The 24,834-nt window shown below is 39.8% G+C and overlaps 1 protein-coding gene across 2 annotated transcripts in view; it reads right to left on the reverse strand.

Moving 5' to 3' along the window:
* Nucleotides 1-24,834, reverse strand: part of SSBP2 (single stranded DNA binding protein 2) — a 136,535-nt gene that overhangs the window by 81,581 nt on the left and 30,120 nt on the right. For both annotated transcript variants that reach the window (XM_005529454.3, XM_005529451.3), the window contains exons 2-4: nucleotides 22,561-22,633; nucleotides 18,448-18,509; nucleotides 16,586-16,670 (exon numbers count right to left, since the gene is read on the reverse strand). In XM_005529454.3, coding sequence (XP_005529511.1) covers nucleotides 16,586-16,670; nucleotides 18,448-18,509; nucleotides 22,561-22,633 — 220 coding nt within the window. The remainder of the gene's footprint in view (nucleotides 1-16,585; nucleotides 16,671-18,447; nucleotides 18,510-22,560; nucleotides 22,634-24,834) is intronic.

The following is a 24,834-nucleotide window of genomic DNA, read 5'->3' on the forward strand; positions in this document are numbered from 1 at the left end:
CTGCAGATCTCAAAGCATTCATGGCTATGGTAAGAACAAGGAAAAGGAGATACCAAGTTTAAAAGGCTGAGGGCCAGGCAGTCAAAGAAGAGAAGAGGAATCTTAATTATCCCATTTCCCTCAAAAGGAAAGGTGCAAGAGAAAGGCTAGGATACTGATTTGGATAAAATAAATTTCTGAAGATGTGACTAGGAAAAGTTATGAAGATAGGAGCTGTGTTTGGAGCTGACCAAAGAGTGAATATACCCAGAGGAAAAGGGGCAGAGAGATGACAGAGGTTAAAAGGTGAGGAAAAGGCACTGTAGGAAACAGTGTAGGAACATCTGGCAAGTCAGAAGGTGAACACACAGCCAAGCCATCAACGGCACTGAAGGAAGGACAGGATGAATGAAGTCAAGAATAAATCAGATTTTTCATGTGAATAAACAGGTGAAATCTGAGTTGGAGAAAGTCCCGCAAGGCTGTGAAGGAGAGGTACCCCAAACACACACAGTGAGGGGTGAAAGCTGGTGACAGACAGTGACATGGCTCAAGGAGAAGAAAACCAGAATATTTTGTGTGTGTTTGTATGTTCTTATAGAAAAGAAGGATTAAAAACCTTTAGTTATAAATCAGGGGGGAATAGCAACTAATAAGAGAAAGGTGAAGAACTATGCAAAGAATGCAAGAGAAGGAAGCTGAACAACTGGAACAAGTAGCAGGAGAGCTACAACCCCTTCCTGAAGCTGTGACAGAACAAAAGTGAGCAGGGAGAGGGGAGAAGGCAGACCAGGCAGACCAAAGGAGGAGAAAGGTCACACTGTGTTACTGTTGCTCTGATTTTATTATTTGTAAGACATCAGTGAAATTATAGAGAGAGAAGGATGGGAGGGCGATGGCCAAGAGTTCAGCAGGATCCAGAAGCAGGGGAGAGCCAAGGGAGCTGCTGGGGGATGTGGAGATGTGAAGCTGCCCCGTGCAGGGATGGCAGAGCTGTGGAGAGAGAGAGGAGCTGGATCTGTGTCCAGAGGAAGTGGGGCTGGCCACAGGATTTCCGCAGGGATCCGGCGCTGCCGCAGCCCGTGGGAGGAAGCGGATGCTGGGAGCCTGCCAGGGACAGCAGTTGGTAGGGGGGAAAAAAGAGAGAGGACAGCACAGTTTACCCAAGAGCTCTGTTCAAATATGTGCTTAGAGGAGGACAAACCCAGGAGTCAGAGCAAACAGGGTGAGGACCTGCAGTATTTGCTCCTGCAGAGCTGGGCTGGCTGGGGATTTCACTCCTTGCTGTCAGACAGCACAGGGGGGGAAAGCAAATGATGGATGTGCAACCAGAAAACCACAATGTTAATTACCTTAAAATATCAATTATCTCCAGAAAATCTCCCCTTTGATCTGGGGAATCCCAGTTTCTCAGTGGTATAAACACGCAGAGCTGAAGGCTCACGAGCTGTTCCTGCACATCTGAGCCACCTTGATCTAGAAGCAGTTTTGATCCCACACTCACTACCACAAGTTCTCAATAGGAACAGTGAATTTTCCATCTTCAGTTTCACATTCCAGCAGGTCAACATTCAAGCAGTTCCTGTTCCCATCCACCACACAGTTGCAGGCTTAAATAACCTATTCCTCCTCCTGCTTCAGTCTCTGTGAGAAGCAGCAATATAAAATCTGGAACATGGGATTGCTTTCAGCACCAGTGCTGCTGAAAGATATGGGTGGGCCTGACATTATTTCACCAACCCAAAAGTGAAATTAGGGACATTTCTGCTGTGAGACATATGGATTATAATGCCTGCATTCATCAGATATATTTATGTATGTACGTTTACATACATTGCTGACATAATTTCAGTTTCACTGCAGTGCAATCCAGCAATCAATGCGACCTTTATTGTGGGGGGAAAAAAAGAGAAGAAAACATTCTCTAAGACTACCTCCAAAAATTATTTTTTCAATAATGACATGGAAAATTAAACTTTAGGTGCAACAATACTGTTTTTCTTATAAGGGGCTCTATACATTATTTCCCTGTGGAAAATATTATCTTGGGTCTTGATCAATTATTCTGGGAGTTTAAATTGCAGGTTTTTTAAGTACTCCAAATCTTAAACAACCTTGCAGCAGGCCCTCCAAATGTCCAATACAGTGGCACAGAAGTAGTAGACTTACAAATCAGGGCCTGACAATTTAGGTCCTTGTTTTTCCCTCAGTCCTCCTGAAAATCCCAGGAAATTTGCTACAGTACACAAAATCAGATTTTGCTGGAGAGCAATGAATTTACAGATTTTTATGTATTAGACTCCATGCTGGGAGCAGGGTTTGACGACCATGTAAAGACAGTGCAACTTAATATGAAAAAAGGGGTTTTATACTAATCAGCAAATGAAAGCTTGGTTCCAGCACACAGTACAAAAGTACCACAGCACATGAATTACTCAACACAGTTCAGCATTTCACTTTGCATCTACAAAAATAAAAGTACTACAGTGACACAGTGTGTGCTGACTGCATATCTTCAGAAATAAAAGAGAAAGAAAATCCCACTGGAAAAACTGAAATACAGAAAAGAATTCAGCTACTTTAGGGCAGCAGATTAAACTTTCTGGATATAATAATGAACTCTTAATTTTGGGGGTGCTGCTTAATTAAAAAATACCAAAAAGACCACGGATACAGGCAATATTGGTTGGTTTTGATCAATACCTAGCACAGCTATTAAAATGAAAGCCTTTTCCACAGTCTGACACTGGATATGGGGCCCATTTCTAAATTTCTTCTATTCCATAACAAGTTTTGACTTCAGCAGCTGCTTCAGTACAAAAACCCTTCGACAATATTAAGCTGCAAACTGCTGAGCAACTGGAACAAAGAATATTGACAGCACTGCTTGGGTCCCCAAAGAGAACATTTAGAAACCAAGTAACTGGAAATGAGACTTGAACCAATTCTATGGTTCATCAAACATCTGCAATAATATTTGATTCTAGTGCAGTTACGGGGAGTGAATTGGAATGTCTGTCAGGCTGGGATTAAAAATTAAAGCAGAGGCCTTGGCTTGTCAGGAATTCATGTTGTTAAGGGAAAAAAAAAAAAAAAAGGAGAAACACATATTTTAAAAGCAAAATCACTGATCAGTGGAGGATCACCACCACAATGTGACAGTGGGTTGAGAAAAGAAGGAGAAAATGTGTGTATTTTGTCAAGGCTGATAGCCAGTTTGAAGTCTGACATTTCAGCATGCTTGAAAGCAATACTTGAGACTTTTTTTACTGTTTTGATAAAGATACAAGTGGTTTGTTACATCACTAAACTGCATGATGGGATATCTGCCTGCACACAGCAAAGCTGACATAAAATAAAAAGCATCAACTAACTTACCTTAAAACAGCTTCAGAGAAGTCAGGACTGAGCTCTCAAATAAAGGGTCATAAAGCACAGGTCTGGAATGGGGAGTTATGCAAGGAAAACACAGCCAAAAGAAGAATCTGTGCCTTGGCTTATTTACCACAGGCAAACACAGAGAAGGGTTTTTAGAGAAGTCACCTCATCTGTGTGAATATTATCTAAGTTTAGATAAATAAAACAAATAAATTTTAAAATAATAATAATTTAAAATAGTTATTTAAATAATGTTTTTCCAGATCTGCAAAGGAAATCATGGTGTTTCAGTACTTCATGGGAATGGGTGGAAGGTGCAACCAAAAGCAACTCCTATAATTTGTGCCTGTTAGTTAAATCAGAATTACAGCTCAATTCTGGCAATTTGTGCAAAACCAATTAACCAGTATGGAAATGTCTTTTTATGCAGCAGCCAAATGCCTGTCAGAGCATGTGAGCCATGGCACTACCAGAAACAATAGGTTCAAAACCTCTTTCATACTAAGGACATACCCCCAAATGCAAGAAGCACTACAATTTCAGATAGAATGATTGGGAAAACTTGAGGAGGCTCTAGAACACACCTTCTGTGCATGAAAAGGAATTGTAAGAAACTCCTGTATTTTTAATTCTTTATAGATAAATATGTTTGGAGATTTCCAAGTTTAATTTACTACAGGTTGGTCTCTAGAAAACAGGACAAATCAGCAATGGCACTTTAAAAACATTGTCCTGTCACTGTTTTTTCTTTTGTACTGAACTTTATTCTGTTTCATGACCAGCTCTATTAATTATAATAATTCACAAAGAGTATTTCTGCACTACTCTTACTCTCATGTAATGTAATTCCTGAATCAGCACCAGAAAGGGTTTGCTAACCCTTTTTATTTCCACGAAAATCACACTTTAGGATTAACAACTCCAACAGTATTTTGTGTTTTAGGGCATCTGAAGTTTCCCTGAAGACAACTACAGGAACAAAGTATTACCACCATGACCTCCAAAAAAAAAAAAAAAATAAATAAAGATTAGAAGCCCCAGGGTGAAATAAAGCACCAAGCAATGGCACTAGAGTTAAAATGTTCAAGGAAATGTGTTGTCCATGAGACAAAAATGGACACATTCTACTTCTGCAGCTCCAATACCTCACAATTTGCCTACTCAGCAAAAGTGCAACACAGAAATTTCTACCAAAAAAAGACAATTCTAACTTTCAGAATTCTTTTCTTGTTTAGGCAGTGTTTGTGCAGAAGTGCTTACACCGCCACAAACAATAATTCACTTTCTGCTACCAGGCAATATCTTAACAACTGCTGCATTTTCCAGGCCCTGTTTAATATAGCTGGAACACATTTTCTAAGGTGGCATCTAGTCACTAATAAATCTAGTATGCAACTGCATGTTCATTTCTTGCAGTATTTCCTTTGACCTCAACCTGAAATTCTGAAAATGGCGAGCAATCTAATTTGAATTACTGTGTTTTACTGTAACTTTTCTAAACTAAGAAGTTCCTGACAAAACCAGAATATACCACCTGTTTTATGTGACTGTCTTACAGAGTTTGATTAATCCAGTATCAGGCCTGTATTAAAAAAAAAATAAAAAAGGCTCTTTGTTAAGAAAAGAGATTATTACTACAGATAAATACTCTAACTCAGCCTCTTGAGCAGGCAACTTGATTTATGGCAGCTGGAGCACCTCTGGAGTTCATCTCATGTCAGGAACAGCTGCTGCAGGCTCCACATTTTTATGTCAAAAAAATGAAACAGGAAAAGAAAAAAAGAACTGCCAACAGGGTACTTACATTAACATGTACCAGTAGTTAAAACTTAGGCAGGCATAGCTGAGATTTAATTCATGATGTCAGAATCATCAGAACACAAATTACTACCTGTTTCAGCTTCTGCTCTCTTTAAATGTATTTTTAAGGCACAGAACAAGCCCAGAGGTTTTACCACCTTTCAAACCTTATACTTGATGTTGATAATGTTAACTGGGCCATTTCCAGTGGACACTATTAACAAATCATTGCTGTTTTGCATTTGGGTAGTGGGAAAATGGAGAAGAAAGCAGAAAATAAACATACCAAGGAGATATTTTTTTCTCTTGTATTTTTCTTAAGTCACAGGCTGCTTAAAAGTGAATAATGCACTGTTTGTTGAGGGCTTTCTAATCCAGAAACATGGATTAACCAAAAAATTGGTTGCAAAGACTGAGGGGGGGTTTAAGAGACTCTTCTGAAAGGATATGAAGGTTCTGCACAACAAAATTTGTGTGTCTACATGGGATTTAGGAGCAACACAGCTGAACACAGGTATTTAATAAAAAAACACCTCCATAAACCCCCAGCTCTGTCACCAGGTAGCTCAAAAGGTGCCTGAGTGCCACAGCAGCACCACAGAGACATTTAATGGACAGGTATCCTGCACAGACAACTCTGCTGAGTTGTCAGACAACTCTGGCTGCAACTGATGAAGTTTAGGAAAATGTAAAGCAACCAAAAATAAGCTTTTAAAAATAATCTTAAAGTACAGATTACTCTTTGTAAACCTATTACCCATACTGCACAAAAATGGAAAGTTACACAGTTTGGTGTGTTTAAGTGGCAACAGAATATAGATTTATAATGATAAATGGTCAAGAACTACCCCTGTGGGGTAGCTAAAAACTTATTAAAATCCTCCTCTGCCATCACCCTCTTGGATACCTTAGCCTTCAATACCATTTTCTTCTGCCAATTTGGAATTCAGGAAACTGAATAGAAACAATGTCAGCTTTACTGACAAAATTTCTTTCTTTTGGTACCTAATTATTTTCCACCATTCACTCAGGTCATGTTTTTTAAATAATCAGGCTAAAAATATTTATTTTTAAAAAAAAAAAAGGCTGTCAAGTAGCTACATTTTTGCCTATTAAGAGGAAATTAAACACATGTTCTCCATACAGCAATGGGGGGACAGCACCTGGATCAAGAAAAAGAAAACAGTTGACAGTGGGAGTCACAAAACATTCTGTGTACACAGAGTAACACAAAAATATGAAAATACAGGGAAAATAAACAAAATACTATAAATTAGATTGTAAGATGGAGCAAAAAGCTTTAGGGATATCTAAGGGTTGTCCAGCAGCCACCCTTTAACAACTTTGTCCTTGTAAAAAGAAAATTTTAGATTTTCTTCACAATAGAGAAAACTGGAAAAGGGTGTTTTTGTCTCAATACATAGAAAAAATGGAGATGAGATAAATTCATAGTTTTGGTAAAGAGAAGTAACTCTAAAATTGAACAGTAAACAGGAATGACCCAGTGCATTGGTACTGTTTTCTGTGGCCCTGCTACTGCAAACATGTGTGACTCTAATCAGAGTATTCACACATAAAATGCTACTCGACCATGAAATTGTTTGCCAGGCGAAGGCCAGAGTCCCTGATCCTGCTGTCAGACCAGTCCAGGCAGATCCCAGCATCTGTGCAGAGCTGGGATCAAGCCAACGGGGTCGTGCTCCACAGGGACTCACTGCCTGCTTTTACAAATCTCACTGAAATCCAACTCATGTAAAACTGATTTATTAAGTAAAATGTCACACTCAGCTGTATGCATATGCAGTCTTTTCCTGCCACTCTTTTAAAACAGAAAAGATATTAAAATTCACCTCAGGGGTTAAAGTATTCCCTTAATTATCTACTACTTAAGATCTCAGTACATTTCAGACTAAAATTTAGGTTTGCAATATGGAAATTGGATCTGAAAGCAGAACTGAAAATGTTTTCAAGATCCTCTGTGTCTCAGAATGTAGTATTTATTATCCACCTTATAGAGAACTTTGTTTTCTGCTTCCTGTGTCAGAGAAAACCAGAGATAGGTCATGCACCTCTTCTGGTGTGAATTATACACAGAACTACTTTCTTGTGTAAATGAGCCTCTGATGGGTTACAGACTGCTGCATCTGAATTTTGTTACAGGTATCCTCCCTAAATGGCATAAATCCAGTCTGTGGATGTTGCTGTGACAACACTTTAGAGATGTACACTGAAGTTAAGGAGGGGTCACAATAAAACAGACTACAAGGACAAAGTGCAGTGCAGACTTTCACCTTAAGTCAAGTTTAGTATTCTTTATTCTGAGCTTTCCTCTAAATGCATCAATCTGCAGCGCTCCACGTTTCTTCCCAAGCACCACATCCTGTGCAGGCCCAAGGATCCATGTAAACACGAGTGTCTGTAACACCCAGGCCTTAATTCTGCAGAGAATTCAAAAAGACCCATTATCTGCTCCCTGTGACTCGTGTTATGTAATGTGCATCTCACATTTAGTGTGGTGTTTGGATGTGACAGTTCTAGTCAGCCATGGATATCCGTGTTCCCTCCAGAGGCCTCCCTGCCTTTCCTCCTCATTACTTCTCTTTTCACCACCTCTCACAAGGCATTTGTTGTTCAGCTGTTCTTATTAAGAGCTGCACGTCTCCTGCAATTTGTGATCTTCAGGATTCATCTTTCATCATATTAGAGAGCAGATGGAAGTTGTAAGTCCTTGGATTTTCCAGAAATGTGCTAAGCAAGTCTGAAATGAGTCACTTAGATGTATTAACGGAGCAGTCGAGCTGATAACAAAATCTGTGTTTGGCATATTGTGCAGACATAAGACTCTCACTTTCACTTTTGCTTTTCATGAGGCTAAAGAAGATTGCATTTAGGTGAAGTGCCTCCAGCCTAGACAAACAGAAAAAGAAAACTGCTTCCCATCAGTGCAGCTGTGCTTAACCTGGTGCAGACAAAGGCACAGCCATGCACCAGAGACAGCGCTGCTGCTGCCGCCTTTTTCCCAGCCTGGAAATGAAACTGGAGGTAATTTCAGTAAGGAGGCAATAAAAGAGTGGGTCTTTATTTGGAGGCTTTGGGGGCAGTTATGGAAGGATGACCACAAAAGCCCACCCACACAGGGGTGAGTACATTTTTACAGGCTTTAGGAAATGGGTATCATTGATAAAAAAGCACCAGTTAGGAGGACAAGCGGTGATGCAGTTCCCTTCCGGACCAAGTCCCTTCTCTGGAGCCTTCCTCTCGGTACTGGCTGGGCTTTGTCCGTGAAATGCATCTCCAAGAGCTGCTCTCAACCTTGGTAGCCAGCAAGGACTAAGATGGGATAGGGGCTTTGTACCTTCTGGGGCTTGGAGCTGTGGAATTTGTTTTGTCTTTCTCCCTAGGGAAAGGGAATGGAAAATGACTGGGAAAGCCAGCCACTAATACAACAGGACTGCAAATGTATGTGTGAAGAATGCAGAGAACAGAGAAAAGAAAAAAAGCAAAACCCAAACTGCATCACTGCAGAGCCACAAAACCTCATCCTCAGCCCTAGGAGATCTGACCAGCTAAAGAGGGACTGCTCAGAGCAAATCCCTGAACCATAAAAATCAGGAGGGACCCTGGTATGGAAGATGAACCATCAGGAGGAAGAGCACAAGAGGGAGGAAGAGTGTGCAGAGGCAGTGGGCCCTGGCGAGGCTTCACCTGGTACTTGCTCCCTATTGATCAAATGTTTGTGCAGCACTCTATTGATGTAACGCATTATGTACAACCAGTGTTAAATATTAATGCCAGAAAATCTCTGACTCTAAATTCAGAATTAGTCCATTTAGCATTCCCAGTGTTACTAAACTACAACCTGACCTCCTTTAGTGATGTTCTGGAGCTCTGTAAGAACATACTATGTGCACTCTACCATGAGTGAGGGTGATCTGTATGTCAACAGTGACAAATAAAATGTTTTTAAATACAACTGCTAAAATAAAAGCTTGGAAACAGGATGTTTCTCAATGTTACTTAAGCTTACAATAGCCTGTATCTTCTCACTCTTAAAGGTGAAATAAATTCAAGATAAAAGAAGACAACTTCTACAACTTTTGAGGCAATGTCTAAAATCCAGAAGGTTTACACTTGTGTATATTGAATTATTAGATTATTAAACACACTCCATGAGGTGCATATATGTGTACTTTCATTTGTGAAAGAAAAAATATCCTCTCTCCTCTGAAACCTTGATTTTAAGTTCATTCCAAATGATAAAGTTTAAAATTTAAATGTAATACGGCTTTCACTATAGTAGAATAAATAATCTATTAAGAGCAAATGAAAAAATTAAAGTTTGAATGAGCAGAGTTCATTCAATTGCAAGGCATTTAGCACAGGATACATTTAACAACATTACTGTGAGAAATGGCTGAAGTTGACAGCTGCTCATCAGGACTACCACACAGGAAAAGAAATTGCAGTACCCTGGGATTTCCATTGAACTGGTCAGCAGTTTCCTGTGGAACCTTCTTCCAGGCAATGACACATGCCACAGCTTTAGAGCAGCTTTTTTATTTTAATTACAAAGAAAGCTGTTGACTTCAGAACACAGAGATCAATCCATGGACACACCTGTCATGAACTAAAGTATTCAGTAAGTTAACAGCCTGTCTGTCAACATTAAAAAACAAAAACAAACTTACAAACAGATTTTACCTTTTTGAAAAAAACTAATCTACTCTAGAAAGCAGCAAAGCAGCCTGAGCATTCCAGCCACTTCCCTTCTGTCTTTCAGCCTCTAGCTCCTCCTGTGAATTCCATGTTATCTCTTCAACCACTCACTTCTCCCTTAACTTCCTGAGCTTTCACATCCCCCTCCTCTCCTCCAAGCCAAAGAAAACCAAATTTTGTCCCATTTCATAAATTTGGCATGGCTCTGCATACAGTAATCTTTTTGGCGTACCACTTAAAATACAAACTATTTTTCACACAGAATGTTCCCAAAGCCTGCCCTCATTAAAATGGTTGTTATCTCCCAATGTTTTCAATGAAAGTGAAGTTAAAATGGTTGTTAGAAGAGAGGAAAAAGAAAGAAACGTGTCCACTGCCTCCCTCTGGGAACCATGAAAGAGGAGCTAAATTACCTTTGGGGAAATGGTGGCTCCTTATCCTGTCTGAGGCTTCCACTGAGCTCAAGCTAATTAACCATTTTACTTCTAAATTCCAAGGAAATTAAATATTCACTTGAAGAAGAGCAATTGGAATTTTGAGGAGGAAATCTCTCTGGAACAAGTGGCTGAGTTCTCACATTAAAAGAGAAACAATGCACAAAATTACCTGGGAAATTACCTCTATAAAGAGAAAAATTATGTTGTCTGTAAGAAGTAACACATTTCTGTACCAGAGCTTACAATTAACATTTGTGACACACAGCAGTTCAAATCCAAGCATTATATTTTCAACTCATTTATGGGAAGGAATGATGAAGGAGGATGGTATGAGCAGAACGAGCACATCTTCCCTCATGAAAATGTGAGAACGAGAATTCAACTGGGGGATTTCTTAGCAGAAAACAGGAAATTAGTCCTGATTTTCCTGCAAAAGGAGTCTCTGCAATCCAAGGGAAGTACAAATTATCCAACTCAGAAAAATTTCTAGTGAGCCAACAAAAGGTTTCATACTCTTGAAGATCCAGTGCAATATTTTGATATTCACTTACATTTGACATGAGTCAATGTTGTTTGCAGACTTTGGGAGCTGGAGCATGCTTTTAACTAATCCTTTCCACAGCAATTGCACTAATGAACAGCTACTGAGCAATAAAATTAAGGAGCTGGGAGACTGAAGCAGCCCAGCTCACCTGTGTAAATTCTATGTAAGACCACTGGGCGGTGACCCACCCTGTGCTCCCCAAACCTCCCAGTGAGCACTGGCCTCCATGCAGACAAAACAGTGCTCCTACACCAAGGACAGGAATCCTAAACATTTATCCAGCTTTTCACATTCACAGCATTTTTGGCTGCACACCTGAGAAAGCCAAGGATGCACCACCTTGTGAGACTACACCAAACAGCGTTCTGCAAAAAAATATGGCTTGTTAATTGTTTATTGTTGTGCAAACTTCAACCATATGGATCTACTTAATGTGTTCAGGTATGGAATTTCAAAGCGAATGCAAATTCTTGGTCTTCTTCTGGGTTCCATATACCAGAACACATTTTACTGCACATATATCTGAACAGTGTGAGGTATGATCTTCACAGAATGAAAAGCGCAGAAAGGAAAGGCATTTCATTCAAAATTAGATATGAATGCTACTTACACAAAAGGAAATAATACAATTTTAACAATGAATGTATGAAAGGAAATGCTTTTCACTTCTCTATTAACTACAAAAAGAATGCTACGACCACTTAATAAATCTCCTCTTTGAGGAAATAACCTGTTCTCTACCTGGACACATGAACTACCTACATAGCAGACAAATCAATTGTCTGAGGAACATATTCTGAAGGTGAAATCACTGACTTAGTGATGACAACTAAACATGCATAGGGCCTTCCAGAACTTTGTGGAACTCGGGTAAGGAAGTAACAGGTAACTCAGATCTGCAGCATTGCCTCTGGTACAAAAGGCTGGGAGCAAAGCAGGACAACTTGTCATCTTTTGCCCTTTGATGGGAGGATGAGGATGATGGGGAGCTTTTTTTCCTCAGTTTCTGTTTTTAACAGGAGTTTAACATCCATTCTCCACAGAAACTGACAGCTGGAAACCAGACCTAGAATTCCATTTTCAGCAATAAACCTAGAAGCAAATGCTAGGCTAGCTAGGCTGCCTGCAGAAGAGTAGCAAGAGATGGGTCAGGCAATCAAGAAGGAAAACGAGCTCCTCCATCCCTGATGCACAAAAGGCAGAGAAGGAGGACAGAATTTTATGAAACCAGAAGCAAAGCAGTCCTTATGGGAGAACAGTCTCACAGGCTTTTCATGTAGCCTAAAATTGATATAAAAGTATTCATAACTCCTCAAATATTGAGTATTGATAATGATTAACTAAGGGCACTTGGGGCATTTAGGGTGTGCAAGTGCCTCTTAGTTCTACTGAAGGGAGATGGGTCCAGAGAAGAAAGCAGTAATTTCTCTCCCATAAAACAGAGAAATAAATGCAGAGACACAACTTTTCTGAAGAGAGGTGCACAGAGATTGATCAGCCATATCAAATGTCCAAACACTCTGCTCAGTAACTTCTGGGAAAATTTTATTTCTATAGTTATGATCGTTAAAAGGAATGATCTGGCCAAAACTGAGGACAGCATTGTCTTTGGTACACTCTACAGCCCTCTGTCACAGAGCTCAGCACTGAACTGTGCCAACAGAGCAGAGGGATGTGGGCCCAGCTCATGAGGCTTTTCAGTCTCTGGGGCAAGGAGTATCTCTGGTTTGTTACCCTGTGCATTACCTGGAATTCTTCTGGGAAACACAAACATAAGCCAGACACCTTTGCCCATACCAGAAGATCTTGCGAAGAGCTAGAGAGAAGAACTAATCAAACCTTAACTGGAAAATAATAAAGATTTTAATACAGATGCATGTGAGAAAAGTCAACCCCCCTTCTTTGCACCAGCACCACATAGAAAAACTTCCAGCGCCAGGAGTGTGAGATAACAGGAGCACAGGAATTTCTGGACAATAAAAATATCTTAGCTGCTATGTACAAAAATCATCTTGTAAGGAAGGATTTTCAGGTACTTCCCCTTCAAACCCAGAGATGGGGATGAATGGCTAGCCCTGAGGAAGAGGAGGATGGTCACTTGTGGCCATCAGAAGAAGAGGTGCTGCTAAAATCCAGGTCTTGTTTCCTCTTTTGAACCTAGTTTTCAGATATGAAAAAAGTGGAAAAGAGATACATGTAGGAACTTGCTTCTCTCAGCAGAAGATCTCAAAATGTGGAAAAATGAGCTCTTAACTAGAGAGGTGAAGAGATCTCCTCAGGACCATGAAGAATCACAAACCATTCCACACTGAAGACTGAATTTTGCCTCAGACCATCCATGCACATGATTTCTCAAATGACTTCAAAGCGTGTAGAAGTTTTCCTCCAGGAAAAAGTAAGGTAACAGGTACCTGGGAAAGAATCATGGGGATTTTTCTGCTTCAAATGAAGCTACTCCTACTGAAATGCCTGCAGGATTACTAACAGGCTGGGTGAGCAAGCAACAGTTTTCTTTACCAAGTCACCTGCAACAATTTCCAATTCTACATCATATATCTCAAAACTTCCAGGCCAGGACCTATCTCCCTGATCCAGCACATGCACATTCATGACATGCATCTTTTCAAGCCTAACAAAATGATAAAAATGTACCTAATCAGAACCCTTGTTCACTCAGAAGAAAACATATCCAGTAGCAAATCTTGACAGAAAATAAACATACAATCCATTTTAAATACGGGGAAGCTGGAAATATTTAAACTCAGAATGAGCATGGAAAATCTTCTTTATAAAGCCAGAATAGGGCTTTGCTTTTTCTATTTATTTTTTAGTAAGATGAGCACTGTAGGTGCTGCAAGCGACAACACACTGTGTGAGGAGGGAGAGAAATCAAACAGCATTAATCCTACAGCTGCAGTTCAAATAATGTAAAACTTTTAAGTAAACTTGAAGAAACTCAGTCTTTCTGCGTATTCATTTTATGAGTCAACCTGTGTGTTCCTACCTGACTCGCAGCTATGTAGAGTGAGGCAGCAATATTTCCAAACCATTAAATCATCTGCAAGTGCTTTCCTCCTCCATCAAGCATTCCTAAGCCTTTCTCTCTCCACAAGAGCAAAGACAAGATTATTTCCTCTCCAAACACAGCCCACTCAGCTCCAGCTGCCATGTCTGCAGCAGCCAGACCACGCGCCCCTTCAGCAGGAACGGTTTTTCTTAGGTCAAGTGGAACACATGCCTAATAAAAAATTCTGAATTGCTCGTATGAATTAATAAACAAGCCTTCTGTGCCGTTTTGTACGTACAATAACAGTTTTCAGATATGACAGCTCAGCTACAAATGCTGTACTACTTGACCTGCAATGTGGCAGCAGAGTTTGGATTTACCAGCCCCCTCAGCCTCGGCAGGAGCCAGAACCCAGCAGCAGCTTCTGATGGTCCCCACTGATGGTGGGATTTTAACCCCTCCACAGTCAATGGCAAGACACTGTGCAGATCAGGATTTCACTTCACACATGTTCATCTCCCTCTGCTGTGAGATCTGCTTGGCTATATCCTAATACCATTTTCTTGTTCCTTGACATGAGCTTACAATGCTACCTTAAAATACCACACACAGAAACCACAATGAAGACTGTCCTAATCGAAACCTAAGTGATAACAAGAAGCATCATGAGTCTTGTGAAGGATTAAATGAATTTGTCCCAACTGTGACAAAAACAATGCAAAGCTTTTCCTGCCACCTTAAAATATTGAGAGAACAGATTTTACAAACACCAGCTGAATTAATTTTTAAAATAAATCAAATTGTTTCTAAAATAAGTGTTCATCCTGTCTTGATGGGCAAATAGAATCATATCATGATTTTATCTTTTCTTCATCAAACATGCCTTTACACAGTAAGTTAAATATTCAATCACAAATTTGTAGAACACACAGAACTCACATTTTCTCACTTTTCTTGAATTATGACAATATATATCAAAAATGAAGACAGAATTGAGCAATAAGGCCATGTAATATTCCAAGGCCTGTAGGAATCAGAAATGCTAATGGAACATGCTAAGGATGTTCCTAACTATTGCGATTCACCTACCAAGATTCTTAGTATACCTCTAAATTTGGACTCAATAGTGAACTTACTGAAGAGTTAAACTCTCCTGAGCTTAAAGGTTTGTGGACTCTTTCTAGACTCCAAATACTTTTTCACTGAAAATTCTCTCTTGCTGATTGTTTTGTTTCACAATTTTGTTTCACAGCAATATTTACATTTTTTGGATTTTTGGCTTTTGTTTCACACACTTTATTTTCAGAACACAATGTCCCCCCACTGAAGTCAACTGCTGTGCTTTGGATCCCTCCAGATTTAAATCTCTAATGTCATTCCTCACAGTCTTGCATCATTCCTGTAAAACAACTGCTCGTTCAGTGGGGAATTAAATCTTCCTCTAATAACAAGGAACCAAAATACTAAGTGGCTAATACTAATAGCTAAGTGTTCTATTTTTCCAACAACTTTATATTTAAAACAGATTAGGACAAAATGACCACAGCTATTGTACTTGCAAGAGATACTTAGTTTTTAATTTGAGGAATGTGCCTCACTAAGTTGGCTGACCTTAACAACTCTGTGGGTACAAAATGTCCTTAAACTTTGTTCCTCTCTCTGGTAATTATTGCTTTCATTAATTATGTTCAGTGGTCAGCATAGCCTGGACATGACTGTGCAACAATGTCCAAGCCCCGTAACTAGTCTCCCTCACAATTTAACCACCACTACAGGGTGTTAAAGAGACATTGGTGAAAGATGCTGGACATCTCTGACTGTGCTGATGGTGCATTCACAGTCTCAGGTGTTGTTAACTGCAAATAAGGCAAGATTGCCATTAGCTCACATGTTGTAGGATGTCAAGTCTTTACCAGATTTTGACAACAGAAAATGGAAAATTATCATTTTGCTAAATGTTGTTCCAATCTGTGTTTGTAAGACACTGGGCTAGGGCAGTCTAATTTCAGTTATATCCATAGAAATATTTTTTGGCAGTAACTAGACACTATTTGTGAGACAGACCTGGAAAAGACTCAAGGAAAGAGGTTTCACAGTTGTATTGTGAGAACTAATCTCAGTCAAGACCCTCCCTGTTGTGTTTTGAACTAAGTCTCAAAGGCAGTAAAACTGTCATGAAACTTCTGCCCTTTATTCCTCCTGTTGTCTTGGACCAGCTGGTTTTTCATTTAACTGATTTATTGATACCTGATAGTTTATTAGGATGAAAAACCTTCAGGTTACTTCAGGATACAAAAATATATGAACTACCCCAGTTTCAGCCAGGTGGTCCTGACAGAAGCCAGAGATCAATTCCATCTACAGAACAGTCTTTTTTTTGTAGCACTGACAGAGCACAGGTATTTGGGCAGGTCACATCCATGCTTCCATCTGTCCTGTGCCTTCGTGACCAGCCTCACATGTCCATGGCATGGGGGACAGAAGGACACTCTTCATTCTGCCTTAACAAGTGGGACAGCACCCTGATCTCTGGGACACATTCCAGGAGTCACCTAGATTGTGCTGGTAATTGAAGAATTAGGAGCTCCTAATTCTAAGGTGTCCCCAGAAAACTGAGAGTTACGTATGACCAACACCTGTGTTTTTGAGCCACTGCAGTGCAGAAATACTTCTCTATCACATTTACACATGCAACTAATGATTTTAAAGACAGAGAAAACTTACGTAGTCATGAAAGGCTTTTGCTTCACTCGAGTGTTCACATGTTTCTCTTCTTTCTGGAGCTGCACAGTAGAGATCCCAGAACACACTGCCAGGGAAGAGGTTACAGATGGTGAGAGTGTCACTGTGATGCTTCTGTGCATTTTATGGCATACACACACCCCACATGGATGTTCCTATACAGAAGCCTCACTTCCTCTCCAATGGATGGGAACACTCACCTCTAAGGAAGAATTAAGATTTGTAAATCATCTGTGAGGAACCCAGTCCTGCCATCTGATCTCTGAGGCAAGTAGTGCTGTACTCCTCAAATACCACTGCATTACAGACCAAGAATCTGGTCTAATATATAATAATATATATTATAGTATATAGTAATACAGTATATATTTTATATATATATATAAATACAGTAATTATATATATAATATATATAAGTTATGTAGGTTATATATACACAAACAGTAATATATATAGTAATGCAACTTCTATTTAATCTTAACCCTCTGAGAACTGCTCGAATGACTTCCATAAAGCATGGGAAAGAACTAATTCATTATAATATGGAAAGAAAAAACCAAAACAAACAAAAAAACAAAAAACAAACAAAAAAAACCACCCACAAACACCTGGGAATTCTTCCGTGGTCAAGATTCATGGAATCACAGAATGATTTGGATTGGAAGGACTTTAGAGCCCACCCAGACTCCACCACCTTCCACTATCCCAGGTTACTCTGTCCAATGTGGTCTTGAACATTTGCAGGGATGGGACAGCCACAGCTTCTTTGGACAAATGTCCAGTCCTGTGCTTAAACCAAAGCTCCCTGAGGATCTGGTGCCTGGTCAAGCATAGAAAATGGATGGGCATGTTCTTAGGTCATAAAGAGTGAAAGGAAGGTCATTATGGAACATAATGCCATTGGTCTTCCCCCACAAACTCCTTCAACTAGAATTATATACCAATCAGCTCTACCACAAAGTTCCTGGAATGAAACTGTGTGTATGGCAGAATGACTTAAAAATGTATTTGATAATAAAATTTGTTGGAGCTTCATAATGGTTTTTAGTGGTTTAGACTTAATTCTCTGTAACTTAATCCAGCACTGTAATAGGGATTTATGGACAATTTGACCACTCTGCTGCAGACAATTAAAATTAAGGATAATACAGACATTAGAGATAAAAGGGACACGTTCTTGTCAGGCTTCCATCACACAGCAAAAGCTGTGGAAGAATGGTCAAAGAAGGATACCCCACTTCCCATGCAGCTGTGCAAATCACTTGGGTTCAAATGGGACCGTTTCAAAACCTGTGAATTCTTGTACTCCTGACAGCTGGGCACATTCTCTCCACTTCTGCATTGCTTCAAACACAGGCTTGTTGGAAATATTAAAATAATGAATAAATACCATTGCTACACAGCAGTGCCTATGAGCACTCTTCTCCCCTGGGGAATTCTACACGTGCAGCCATGGACTGCAGACTGAGCAAGCTCACATCTACACAGACACTCTGTATTTACTGTGTTTCCTTTCCAAATGCAAGTATTTATGATATGCAGAATGATCCCTCAGCTCCAAAATATGCTGGAAGGTGGTGAAGAAGGAAAGCCAGGCCACCTTCTTTCTGCTTGATGCACTATTTCTTTTTTTCCTGCATCAGTAACTTTTTCTGTTATTTCCTTTTCTGTATCTAATTTTCCTGTATCTAATTTTCTGATATTTCATTCCTGAACAAAAGAATACTTCTTAATCCTGATCCTCTCGTCCTTTTTACAGTGTTCACCTGAACTTCTTGCCTCCAGCAGCTGGAACTGCCAATCAATATATTCTAAAAAAATCAGAGAAGAAAACTGGTACTTACCACCACCAGGAATGCAAGAATCCTGGGGGCTCCCCCAGTGTGATGTTTTTTTCCCATCTTATCTAAAACAAAATGATAAAAACAGATGTGTACATTCTTGTGATCATTGTGACTAAAAAGCGTAAGAAAATAAAGATAGAAAAAGGATGAGGAAGAGAAGATTTCACGGTTATGAGACACTTTATGGTCATCAATTTCGACGCCTCTATGTACTTACCTTTCTACATTTACTGATAGCTGATACTTAAAATTAGCTCTTCTTATGCTAGGGAAGAATATTTTAGAATTTTATTCTTTGGGTTTTTTTCCTGAATATTCTCAATTCTGAATATACTGTGTATTACTTTAAGGTCAAAAACGCATGATTTAAAAAGAGATGATAAAGCACCCTTAAAACCTGCAATCTTTTCCTATTTGCACAGGAGTGATGCTGTGGATTCAGCAGGTGGCACTCTTTCCCCCGCAGCCAGGGCCAGCAGTGTTTTGTAATCCTCAAGGAGCGCTTGAGTCACAGGTAATGTGGCAAAAGCAAGGCAGCACCACTGCCATAACCCAGCTCCCACCACTCAGGGAAAACATACAGCTGCTCTGCCTTGCTTTCCTGTGCTGTCGAGCTCTCCTCAACACCTGAACTGCCTCAGACTTCCTTCTCACCAAGGAAGCTGGGTTTGTTTGATGCTGTTCTCAAAGGAAATGCGGTTTAAGAACTCTCAACTCCTGAATTCAAACTTTTGCTGTTGATCAGGGAACCCATCAGACTGATGGGTTTGCTGTTGTAGCAATCACAGCAACAGCATCTGTCTCTCCGCAAAAATTCCCAAATGTTGTACCTTAACTATAATCACACAACCACCTTTTCAAAGCCAGTCAGTAGCTTGTCCTTAACACCAAAATTAAATAGTTTGGGCTATAATAAAGCCCACACAACACTGTCCAGAAGAATATCTCATGTTAGAACTTCATGGATATAAGGCATTGTGTGCAATGCAAATTCCTCCAGTTATATCGACACACAGCATCATTTCCTGTCCAACTCTGTTCAAAAAGGAGTTCTTAAAAGCACAAACCATATTCTTCTTGAGATAGAAGAAATGGCAGACAAGAAGAGGGTTATTTTAATTAAATGACTGAACAGCCCTAATATGAAAGGAATTTAAAGAGACAGATCCATATACATATATGTAAAATTATATAAAAGCTTAATATTAAAGGTAGATATAGTAGATTTAGGGGCCTTCCTAAAGCTGGCATTTTTCAAAGAGACTTAGGATTGTCAACTCACATTTGATTTCCACATCCAGTTCTTAGGAAATTTAAACACATACAAGTTTTGTCAATAGCAGAATATGTAGCTCATACACCTAAAAATGTTGTTTGAACTTATGTGAAAATCCATATAGAAAATCTCAAACATGAAGAAAACTAAAGCAATTTTGATATATTATATGAACTCAACTATTAAAAAATAATTTTGCCATTTTTAAATTGTTTATAAAAGATAACTTTGAGCCACTATCACTTGAGTTGGTAAAGCTAGCAGAATGAAAACCAGCATCCCTCATACGGTAGTTAATTCACAAATAACGTATTTTACAAAGTTCCTGCTTAAGTGCTGGCAGAAAAAAGTGGTGAACATTTGAAAGCCAAAGCCACTACAAAGACATTACACACTTTTCAAATACACTTTTCTGAGGCACAGCTGCTCTTCATGTGCCCTGGGAATGTCTTGGAAAGGCTTGTATTAATAATCAGGAACACACAGTACCTCTGAGAAGGTTCAAAATTACATAATGAAGAGACGCATTGTACAACCAGAATGAAAAAGTGGCTCCTGAAGCAGAAATATCATTTGCTTAGGAGTAAAAATTATGTCTGTGAAGAATACCCACATTACGTCTAAGCAGTGATTGTTTTCTTCAAAGCAGGGCCGGGTGAGGAAATTACCCAGTTCAGGTATTTTCTGGGTCCTGGGACATATGTCCTCTTGAGAAACTTATTGGGAGAAAGAGACTGAAGGGAATGTGGAAGTCTGGGACTCTTCTCAAGGATTTTTGTTTTTTCAAAATATATGTACTTGTGTCTAACATAGCAGATGTAGTCTGTCTGATCAATGAGACTTATCAAGTACAATTATTTATAGGAAAAAAAATCTTCGTTGTCATGTGTACTGGTTAAGCTCATAGCCAGGGAATGATTAACTGGGAAATGCCCACCAGCCTGGTCCAGCCAGGCTAATGGAATTATCCAAGGCTGGAATCTGACTTCCAGGATGGAAAATACATGGGATAAGGATCAGCTCTTCAGAGGAAGCACACAAAAGCCAAACTAGACACAAAGCATGATGCTCAATACAACCATCCCTAAGTTAAAGAGTATCAGTGGATTCATGGATATCCAACTTCTATTTTCCTTTAATTTGGTTCCATTCCTCTGAGACACAGTCCCTGGCAGATCTGTGAGAGAGGGCTCTTAACCTTTAGACACCACTGGCTGCCCTACAGCTCAGACAATCTCTGTGTGCTCTTCTTTTAATCCCCAACACTCAGCTTTAGAGTTACTCTGAACTGTTTAACTTTAAAATGAAACCCACCCAAAGAGGCAAGAGCTTCCAGCCCAGCAGTCACAGAACCATTCACAAGAACTGTCAGCATGTTTACCCTCCTGCACTGCTAATTAGTGAGGGAAATAAACCCACAGCTCCTACCTCACACCCACCCTATGCACTGCTAATTGTCCCTGACCTGTGCTGAGCATCTTTTGATGAGTACAAGTCTTAATTTTGAAGATTTGATATATCCTTATGTTTCATTGTTCAGACCTGAGAGCTCCCCTTTAACTCAAGACTGAATTAGTTTTAAAAGCTGAGTTTCAAGACACTGTATTTAATGTTTTCAGGAAATCCAGATGTCATACCAGCTATGTTTCTGCCAACTGCTCATTTTGCAAATACATCATAAAAACAAAGCGAGCAAAATTTACCTTGTGCAATGCATTATTTACAAATGACAGCTGTTTTGGAAAAGCCAAGATGATACTCTACGTTATTTTATCTCTTACTTTTCCAATGCTTTACCACAGAGATAAAACAATTGTCAAAAACATCCTTTACTATATATATAAACTGATCCTGCTACAATTCTACCCTTTTTCCTTATCTCTGCTTTGTCAGTTCTGTGTAAACATCACAAACAACCCACTGGATTTTCATTTTCACCTCTTCCATCTCCAAAATGTCATCACAGCATAATAATTTTATTAGCTTTTGGAGAAGGATAAAAAAAAGCAGAAAATTTTCCTAGGACAATATTTTGCCTATTTTTTCCCAATTGTTGCTCACTACTCCTATTACTACTACTACTACTACAACTACTACTACTACACTATTGTTATTATTATTAGTTATTATAATTGTTGCTATTATTTTATATGTTCTTGTCAAAGATTAGAAACAATAATAAACCCAGAGGACTTCAATGTGTACAGCATACATCTGTATCCTAGGGCAAAATTAAAATGCCGAGGAGACGTAGTTTACCTCAACCTTCGAAAGATGCACACCACGTCTTTGAAAAGACTCTTAAAAAAACCCCCCAAACTACTATGTACAGGTAGAAATTCCATTAGCAGTTGAAATTGTTTAAAAAAGCAGAAGCTAAGTGGTGGTGGCCGTCATTGATTCAGCAGATGAAAAGAAGTGAAGTGGTTAAAAGCATGGTGAGAGCACAGAGAGATCAGCAGTGCTTCAGAGAAGGAGAACTGATAGTGTATGACAGTGGGATGTACAATACATTTAGAAGGGCTCATCATTCACAATTGGAGATATCAATAGTAAGTTAAAAGGTCATCAAAACCAAGTACCATTGAAGTGTTCTCCAACATGCCCACTTACTAGAGAAAATAGAATAATCTTCCCTATTGTAGAATGGGGATAACAAACCACAGCAAAAATAGTTACACAAAATCATGTAAAAGGACATGGCAGACTGGGTTCCAGAGGATGAGAAACAGTGGATTGAGGCAAACTGATACCCAAGGTTCTCACTGCTTTTATTCTAGACCAAATCATATTTATTTCACTTGCAGGCCCCCAGAAGTCGTGGAAAAAAAACTCACCTCTGATAAAAATGTCTGGGCTGATTTCTGTGCTCCTACATGGAGCAGATATTCATATACGTACAGTGCTAATCTGAAAAATAAACAGAAAGGACAATATTTAGTATTGTGTATTTATTTGCTCCTCTTCTTCAGAAATAAAGGATGAGCACAAGTTTGAGGTACACCCCACTGCCTTCCACAAACCACAATGTACTGAATGTGCCAAATCTATTACCTCTGGTAATAGATGTCTTTCAGCTAGACATGTAGGTCAATCTGACCAGAGGTGTTTAAATAGTCATTAATTAAAACATTATTAAGCCCCCAAATTACTTACTGTCAACATTTTTTAATATTTGGACAAGTGCCCAGTTAGCTAACAAGTGACCCAGAGCCGCTCTGACCGAGCGTGCTTACTGTAAATACAATATATTCATGCAGCATCACTGATTACTTTTCCAGGTCAACTTTTTTCACATGTGGAATGTGCCAAGCTGTTAGCACACTTGAAAAACAGCCCTGTGGTTTTTCCAAAAAACATGGAAACCTCAGGCTGCCATCAGGAGAAGCAATGGCAGCCTCAATGCACAGCACGGCCAAACAACCACAGCTTTGCAGCCAAGGGAAAACGGATCCTGAGGTTCATCCACACCTGGGCTCTGGTGGCACCAGAGCTACAAACAACTGCCACAGCTCCAGCTGACTCCCTCCCCAGAGCCTCCTGTCTGTCTGTCTGTCTGTCTGTCTGTCTGCAAGTCTCCAGGCTTTCCAGAAGGTAGAGAAGGGGAAGGGGAAGGGGAAGGGGAAGGGGAAGGGGAAGGGGAAGGGGAAGGGGAAGGAGAAGGAGAAGGAGAAGGAGAAGGAGAAGGAGAAGGAGAAGGAGAAGGAGAAGGAGAAGGAGAAGGAGAAGGAGAAGGAGAAGGAGAAGGAGAAGGAGAAGGAGAAGGAGAAGGAGAAGGAGAAGGAGAAGGAGAAGGAGAAGGAGAAGAATGTCTTTTACATTAGCTACCTGCATTGTTTCTAAGAAGTAAAATGTATCTGAATACACCTAGTGATACACAACTATTCTTATTTGAAATATTCTTACTATTCATTTTCAAAAACCTGTAGGTAACTACACAAAGAAGAGAGGGAGAGGATCTGTCTTCCTGTTCAAAACCCCATGCCATGTTCTGTGTGATCACTGTCATCATGGCTCTGATGGAACAGTAATTATTGCAGTGAACAGGACACCTATCAAGTGTGAAATCTTAAAATCTCAGAGAGGCCTTCCCCAAAATTTTTTTTCATTAGTTGTCTGTACTTTGTACATGCAATACATACACATATTACTTTATTCTCTCTCCAAAAGCAAATACGTACTTTTTTTCTTGGATTAAATACATATAATTTAAACATGTAACTAGTTTTAGTTTAAACTGTCTTAAGTACTGAGATGAGAAAGGATCTCTTAAGAGTTAACTTAATTCTTCCCAGTTTAACTACCATGTAAATTTTAAGCAATAAATGTTGTAGACTAAATTTAAGCCAGATGTAAAAGACAGAGAAGAAATACTTTTCTGCCACTACCAATACATCCTGAATACCCAGTAATGCTTTAAAGCACCTCATTTGTCTTATGAGAGTCCCGTTTTTGTTCTTACCCAAACATGAAGCCTGCAGTCCAGATAAAAGGGTTTGTGTGATCACATCCTTCCTGCCCCCTATGAGGGAAAGCAAAGCAGCACAAACCCCGGGTTTGCTGTGGGGGCTTCAGCACCCCACGGGTCTGCCATTGACTGAAAGCTCTGGCACCTTGATGCACACTTGGTGCACTGACAGCACAAGACTTTGATGCCCAGAGACATTTGTGCTTCCTCTCAGGACTTGGCTACCTGCTCCAGCACAGCCCAACATCCCTGCCTGTTCCCACTGCCTCTGCTCCAAAAACACAAGATATTTCAATACTGCAACAAAAAGACAACCCTAAAACTTTTGACCTAAACAGAATGTGCTAATTAAACACAATTCTAACTGTTAACATCTCCAGCTCTGTGTAAATGTAAATGTTACCTCTTGGGCTAAACAAACCAGCAGTGCAATGAAACGGTGTTTAATGAGTGTGTGGAGCACAAACGTGGCTGATTTCAGTAAAAGACTAGCCAGGCTTTAGGCCTCCAGGTTGATCCTGGCCAAGGGTTGTGCCAGGACAGCTGGGACCACCTCCCAGCAAGAGATGTGGGTCAGAAGCACAGCACAGCATAAGCCCGTACTAGGTCTGTATGGCCGCCCCAGCCCCTGTTACTGTGCTGT

This window comes from Pseudopodoces humilis, chromosome 4 (assembly GCF_049639895.1).
Source record: "Pseudopodoces humilis isolate 2021_Gansu_Grassland_sample_001 chromosome 4, ASM4963989v1, whole genome shotgun sequence".
Classification (NCBI taxonomy): domain Eukaryota; kingdom Metazoa; phylum Chordata; class Aves; order Passeriformes; family Paridae; genus Pseudopodoces; species Pseudopodoces humilis.